The sequence below is a fragment of the Sceloporus occidentalis genome, unplaced genomic scaffold (genome assembly GCF_023333645.1).
Source record: "Sceloporus occidentalis isolate IW3139 unplaced genomic scaffold, rSceOcc1.0.p SCAF_3, whole genome shotgun sequence".
Classification (NCBI taxonomy): domain Eukaryota; kingdom Metazoa; phylum Chordata; class Lepidosauria; order Squamata; family Phrynosomatidae; genus Sceloporus; species Sceloporus occidentalis.
In genome coordinates this window covers 167678079-167685867 of record NW_028316983.1, presented here as the reverse complement: position 1 = coordinate 167685867, position 7789 = coordinate 167678079, and the positions used below count along the sequence as shown (strand labels likewise).

Below are 7789 nucleotides of genomic sequence, written 5' to 3'. Positions count from 1 at the left end.
AACTTGACAGAAAAGACTTCACATGACCTTAAGTGTCACCTTAAATGAATATTTTTAAACATAATTTTTGGTGGAAAACATTGAGGCAGAAAGTAAACAAGTGGAAAGATTTTGAAATCATTGGTATTATTCATATTGAAATGAATAGGGGATTTTCTGAAAATGAGGATACAGTCATTGCAGTGGCATCTATTAATAACTTTGGATTTGAAGAATGGATAAACTTATTTCCCTAGGAAACATATTCCTGATAAATGAACCCTTTGTAAGCCACCTGAAGCTGCATCTGCACAACAGAAATAATCCCGTTTGATTCCACTTTAACTGCCATGGCTCAATGCTATGGAGTTCTGGGAAGTGTAGTTATGTGAGACATTTCCCAGAATCCCATAGCATTGAGCCATGGCAGATAAAGTGGTGCAAAACTGGATTATTTCTGCACTGCGGATGCAGCCCCGGGCATTTTATTTTATTTTTTAACAATAATAGAGTAACCCAAATGTGCTCCAATAAATTTATTAGGAAAGTATAGTCTGCAGGTATTGCAAAGGCTTTTGGCTGCAGAACAGTTATTCCAGTAAAAATAAATTCCAAATCACATTCATTAGCCATAAGCTTCAGTGACTTACACGGATTTAACAATTTTGGTCCTTTCTGCATTTGAGAAGGAAAGGATAGCTAAACTGAATTTTAGATAAAGGGATTATATTACTTTCATACTCAGAAAAAAACAAACCCTGCAAGTGTTCTGAAGTATGATTTTAGGTGTAGCATTTTTTTCATTTCTGATAAGTATATTTTGAACCTTGCATGCAGAAACGTGGTGGTGGTGGTTGTCTGCATGCTTATCAAGCATTTTTATAAGTTTACAACAGGAAACCTGTTATTTAGTAAATGTTTTATACATTAAGAACTGATTCTCACCAACTTCCTTAAAATATGTTTATTGTTCTCAGCCTCAGTGTCACTAATGCTAAACAATGGTTGCATTATAATATGCTCATACTCTCTCTCTAAACCTGCTTTTGATTTTTTTTTAAGTGTTGTGAACTGAGTTTGAGACAAGTTCCACACTAGTGTTTAAATTTCTAGTTATAGCACATAAACAATTGTTTGTTTTCCAGTTTCTATTTTCACCCTTTTCACAGTATCCTTAACACTCTTTCTTATGAGAGTAAAACTAAAGAAAGGACTCCATCATTTAATTTTTAATGTTCATGCTAAATTTTCCATTAACTTGACTTCAACACAGAATTGAAGTTATCACTGTTGTGTGGAGCTGGGATGTTAATGTATATGTCTTACTAGGAAAATTAACACACTGTAGTGGGGTGGGCACAGTGTGACCCATGAGCTGCATGTGGCCCTTGGCCCCACTTTTGTGGTCATCAGGCCCCCAAAACCTCCCATTATCCTCTATTTAAAAAAATTCAGCATAGTATTGGGGCAATTTTTGTCCCAAGTTATACAGAACTCCCCTCCAATGTGTGAAAACACATGAAAATAACGCTTACAATTATCTCATAACTTTATAATAATAATAATAAATTTTATTTGTATACTGCTTTTCCACAGATATTAGCCCCAAACCTCCATTTTCTTCTGCAGTCCTTCTCAAGTTGGTGACAGTAAGTGGCATGAGAAGAACTACAGAGGAAAACATATTTGAGCTTGTTGGAGGGGTATTGTGTGGGCTTGCCAAGGGGGAAGCCCACAGGGGATCAAGTCCAGCCTTGATCTATATGGTGGAGGAGTAATGAGGGGTTCATTGCCTTTCCCTGCCAACTTATCTCCCCCAGTGAGGGAGAGACAGCTGGGTCCATATGCCTCTTCTCCACCTAGAACTGTGGCTGCCCCAATTTAACATAAAAGGACTCATGAGTCATCACTGAAATGAACAGAGTCGCAAAATTTAATGATTCATCTTGACAAATGAGAGTCAGCTGGTTCTCTTATGGTCTTTTATATCAGAAGGGTTGGTATGATTCATCAGCTGAGTTGTTTTATCCAAGTCTGCAACATACATGATTTTTCCTTGTGCCAAGGCAACTGCTCTCTCTGTCTCTCTCTCCCTCTAGAACTCTTCTGTTAAACCATTTTTGTACCAGGAAGAAACTACTGCAGCTTTGAGGAAACAGTTGCTGCCCCAAGAACTTTTCTCTGTGCAAAAGGGGGAATTGAGAGGCAGCTGGTGGTACATGTCACCAGAAAACATCTCCCCTATTTAAGAAACATAAAAACAGGAGGGTGGAGAAGAAATCTAGCAAAACCTTTAAGACTTAACCGCTTTATATTTTGGCATGAGCTTTCATGGATATCAGTCTATCAAGCCAGTTGTGGAAGTGGAACAGAATGTAATAGAATACAGAAAGATGCTGATCATGACCCTGGCCATAAATCTTTAAATAACTATAAGGTGATACAGGTCTTTCAAGTGGCTGGTATAGACTGAGTCTCTGAAATCCAAAATACTCCAAAAATCAAGGCTTTTTCATTAGTGGCTTGACACCTTTGCTTTCTGATGGAGCAGTGAACAAAACTATGTTTCATGCACAAAATACCAAAACTATTGTATAGAATTGCAAGCTCAAACTGTGGTTGCAGTGTATATGAAACATAAATTAATTTTGTGTTTCAACTTAGATCCCATCTCCAAGATATCTTGTTATGTATGTATATGCAGGTACAGGTATTCTAAAATAAAATTTAAAAATGCAAAAACCAAAGCATTGCTATTCCCAAACATTTTGGATGAGGGAGACTCAAGCTGTAGTATGAATGTCCCTAGGAAGAAAGGAAAATAGAAATCTCCAGAGAAAAGGAACATAATTCCATTGCTCCCAACAGTACATCTGAACTAGATAAGACTTGGGTTTGATCCAGCGGGATTATTAAGGTGGAATGGATGAGTCTAAGTATGTGAGACCTCTGGGATGTGCCAAGTTGAGTAACAGAATTGAATTATTACAAGAAAAGTTGTTTGGCAATTTTGAACTCAACCCTCAGAAACAGCAGGTGTCAGCAAATCAAGCATCGTAGCTCATGGCAATCCTAACACAGTCTCTGCTTATGTACACAGCACATTTCCTATGTGCTGAGCCAGCACTTCTTTTCTTGTGAAATAGACAATACTTCCCAATGCAGAACATAAGTATAGTTATTAGGATCTTACATTAGCTTCCTCATAGTACAGAAGACATAAATATAATGAGTACTTCATTATTCTCTGTATGCCAACTTTACCTTTCTGATAGATGTAACTTCTGCCACAAGGTTGTTTGAGCTGGAAGCTCTTAACTAGCTCACCCTTGTACGCTTGGTCTTTTATTCTTGTGTGCTGATTTCTCCCATTGTAAACTTATAAACTTTCACATCTTTAAGAATCATGTAGTGTAGGCTATTTTGATGGGTAGAGTGTTCATACCATTGAATGACAAGCCCCTCTTCAGCATTCTGTGCAGGGTCTGCAAAAGTTACATTTTGCACAGCAACTCCTCAAAACATCCAACTAGCAAAGCCACTAGCACATTGAGCAGGCAGATTCTAACAGTAATGTTTTGAAGCTCTGGTTCAGTGTGCTATTTAAAAGCACAGGAGGTTTCTGCTCTTTGCCTCTGAGCATTCTGTGGTATGATGAGAGGAGCACAATTAAGAACCAAAGGAAGCAGCAACTGAGTGAGAGGGAGCATGGCAAGGAAAAAGCAAGGTTAGAAAAGAGGGGATCTAAAAATGTTGATTTCAGATATGTCTGAAGACAGATTTTTAGCAAACATATGAGTATTGTTAGCACAAACTCCACACAGTGAGCCATTTTTTAAAAACTCACCTCTTACCCTAGTGTCTTTATTTGATTTACTGGACTTGAATCTTGCATTGATTGCTGATCAGAGCAAATGCTCGTGTGATCACCGTCCCAAGACTTGCCAGACGGGATTTATGTGTTTATGTGGCTGCATTACAGTACTCCAGAGACATATTACAAATGTTAAGGTGCATCATTATTATATCAATTTTCTCTCAAGCTAAAAATAAAAACAAATCAGAACAGAAGATTACCTGAATAACCCACTGTATCTTAGAGCTTGCTTTGCAAGTGCATTTGTGAATTGTTATCCTTACTATGAGTTTCCTTGAGAGGGCAGCAAAGGACAAGCAAAGCATTCATTGTGGACTCCAGCCATCAGAGTTCACTGCAAGCTGTATAAAGGCCTCTGATGTAAGAGGTCTTGTGACTATACCAATGTGACCAGATGGCCTAGCTAGCAGCCCATCCAGAGAATAACAACCCTCTTAAGAGCACTACAAATGTCTGCCAAGACCTCTAAGAAAATACAAACAATGACTGAGCTGGTGGATCAAACTGAGAACTGTCTGCTTGAATGCAAGGTGTGCTTTGAAAAATACAATGAGCAGAAAAAACACCGGCCAAGGAACTTACCATGTGGGCACGTAATGTGCTTCAAGTGTGTTACGTCTTTGGCTCACCCCCGGACCTTTAAGTTGGAGTGCCCGTTTTGTCGCAGGATTTGCAAATCTTCAGAGACCAGCGACTGTTTGCCATTGCTGCACCTGATGGAAATCTTGAACCCTTCTGTTAATAATGCTCCAGTTCCAGGAAGGACCATAGGGAGGACAGCTGAGGATGTGTCGACCCCAGCTTCTCAGGTCTTAACGTTCACTCTTTCCTTTGGAGGATGGGGAACACTGATCAACCCAACAGGAATTGCCGTGTGTCAGAAGTCTGGTTGTGCAGCAGTGGTTCACGATGGCAAGAAACGGATTAAACTGTTTACTTTCACTGGAAACTGCATGCAACAATTTGGCGAAAGAGGACAGGCAGGAAATGACATCAGGTACCCAAATGATATCACAGCCACACTGGATGGTCATGTCGTCATCACAGACAGCGGGGATCATTCGGTGAAAGTGTTTGATTTTAATGGCAGAGGCAAACTGGTCATCTCAGAGTCCTTTTGTTTTCCCTGGGGATTGGCTACTACACCTCAGAATGATATTATCATGACAGATTCAGAGGCAGGTACTCTGTATTGCTTGAGTGCTGACTTTAAAAGGGGGGAATTAAAGGGAGTGAGAAAACTGCATTCTGATTTGTGCAACCCAAGAAAAGTGGCTGTTTCTCAGACCTCTGGAGCCATTGCGGTCATAGAACATTTGATGGCAAAAGGACCAAGTTATGGCAGCACAAGAGTGAAAGTTTTCAGTGCAGATATGCAGGTCATCGGTCAGGTGGACAGTTTTGGTCTGAATCTAGTTTATCCTTTCAAAATTTATGCCAGTGGTTTGACCTTCAGCAAGGAAGGTCATGTAATAGTAACCGATGCTTACAACCAAGCAGTATTCTGTCTAGGAAAACCTGAAGAATTCCCCGCATGCAAACCTTTAATTACCCAGGGTCTTTCTTACCCCTTGGCATTAACATTTACAACAGATAATTCTCTGATTGTTTTGGATGGTGGCGATCATTCCTTAAAAGTATATACTTTTAAGTGATGCCTTATATAAATGTATATTAAGGTTATCACATGGTATGGGAGAAATGGCCGCATTCCCCAGCCTTAGACAAAGAGTACATGGAAGGCCTTCAAGCACAACTATACACTCTCTGTGGGAATAGCTGGTACAAGCCTTCTTCATGCTAGTAGTATTGAAATCCAGTTGAATTCAATTGGAATATTTGACTGTCCAGATATTTTGGACTACAACTCCAACAATCCCTGATCATTGGCCCTGTTGATTGACACTTCTGGGAACTGAAAGTTGTAATACCTGGAGAACCAGAATGTCTGAAGGACCTCAGTTTAGCTGATGTGATATAGATTTATAGTGCAATCCTGTGCCCATGCACCTAGGAGTAAGTACCACTGGACTTCATGGGGATAACTTCTGAGAAGCCATGAGCAAGATTGTGCTGTAAATAGGCTATTCCCACAGAAATGATCGTAGTAAGATGCTGTGGTGGCTACAAATGAACAATTCCAGTGTTTTTCTGTGTCAGTCTGAGAACAGGAGTTCTTTCTCTTGCATTTTTTAGATGTTGCATATGAAAGCACCCTTTCAGCCAATTTGTTATGACCCTCCTGAACCTTTTTAGGCAAGTAGACAGTTTTGGCATTAGTAAAAGGTCATGATTTATGTCACTGCATTGACCATTGGGAGCTAACACATGGAATGTCATACGAAGGCAGAAGCATCAGTCAGAGTATGGAAATCACGTCACAAGTAATGCAGTACCTTGTAATTAATTTGTCTTTTGTAACCTTTGAAAAACAATGTAACAAGTGAGAATGTTGTTAGAATGTATTGATTTAATGAGCATTGTTTTCTGCTTATACTTTTAGATATTTAAATATGCTTTTTGTCAGTTTTTTAAAAATTCTGTGATTCTCTTATGAATCCAGTTTCACCCCTCAAAAAAGGAGTAACAAAAACAACAAAAACCATAAGTAATGCAATGAGGTATTTTTGAAAAAAAGATTGCAGTGAGTAACAATAATAAATACCTCTGTACTTTAATGACTAACAAGAATGAAGTACTTTTTAAAAGTAACTTTCCAAGCTCTAGTGCTCCTGACACATAGGGAAAACCTGCTTGTACTGTTTGTGTTGTGGTGTCATCATGCAAAGCATTTAAGCAGAACAAAGCAGGGCAAAGAAGAGGCATGTTCAGGGTGATGAGGCTTGGGGCATAGCTCACACCCCTGGCATTATACTTGCTTTTATCTCACACCTTGGAGCTAGTTAAACTAGTACAAACTTGCCTGCCTGTAATATAAACTGAAGGCTTTTAAAGAATGCTGTGTGAATGTGCCTTGTATAGGACAGACCTGCTTCGTTTGCTTAAAATGGATATCTGTCAGTGACCGCTGCTTCATCTGTTACTGTAGCTGCCCATATAGGTTGGAGACACAGTTCAGAAAACCTGCTTTTGGGGGCTGTAATTCTCACTGCTCACGCTGGCTAGGAAATTGTCAGAGTCACAGTCCGAACACACTCACAATTTCTAAACTAACATTTAGATGTGCCTATTGGGATGTGTAAATTAATATTGTTATTTATTTTTACAGCCAGTTTAACTGTGCAAATTGTTGTTTAAATGCTATGATGTGAAACTTTTTTTTTGAATGAATGTAATGGCCATACTTTATATTAAATGCAACTGCATGTTCATTTTATTCAGTGTTTATATACACGTGTGTGTGTGTGTGTGTGTGTGTGTCAAAAGCAATCTCCATGACTGAGTAGTTTAGTGAAGAAATCTTGCTGTTTTTTAATTCAAAATCTCCCCGCATATACACACACACCACTGTTTCTTCTCTCATGGGGAAAAATGCCTATCTGTATCATTTAACCAGCAAGAAGAAAAGTATCTGGGAACAATTCTGAGTCAGAGAATATGTGTAGAACAGAAAAATAAAGTGGCTGCATTTTTCTGACAGTTTCTACTGAAATCTGTGACCTCAGATTCTTCTGTTAATTACGGTAAAAGAAAAGTGAAAAGATATATATGGTTGTAGCTAGCATGTATTTTGGCCCGAATACAGAGTTTTTTGGTATTGATAGGAAGTACCAGATCCATGTAAACAGAATGGCACAGTATATTCCTAGTAGCACAGGCACAGGGACGTAGCTAGGATTTTAGGAAGGGGGGGGGGGGTCCAGACTAAGTGCCACCATTATAATGGGGCTTGGGTGCGGCGGCGCAGCAGCACACACCCCATTCATTTCTCTAATGGAAGGAGGGGTCCGGACCCCAAGAAACCCCCCCCCC

The 7789-nt window shown here is 39.4% G+C and overlaps 1 protein-coding gene across 1 annotated transcript; it reads left to right on the top strand.

Annotated features, from left to right (window-relative positions):
* Positions 1–4059: 4059 nt before the first annotated feature.
* On the top strand, positions 4060–7193 carry NHLRC1 (NHL repeat containing E3 ubiquitin protein ligase 1). The gene has a single exon (XM_089518816.1). The coding sequence runs from the start codon at positions 4306–4308 to the stop codon at positions 5509–5511; it is 1206 nt and encodes a 401-aa protein (XP_089374942.1). The 5' UTR covers positions 4060–4305; the 3' UTR covers positions 5512–7193.
* Positions 7194–7789: the final 596 nt, after the last annotated feature.

Bases quoted from the DNA above. Each gene is read 5' to 3' on its own strand.
- NHLRC1 (XM_089518816.1), top strand. From the start codon at position 4,306: ATGTCTGCCAAGACCTCTAAGAAAATACAAACAATGACTGAGCTGGTG.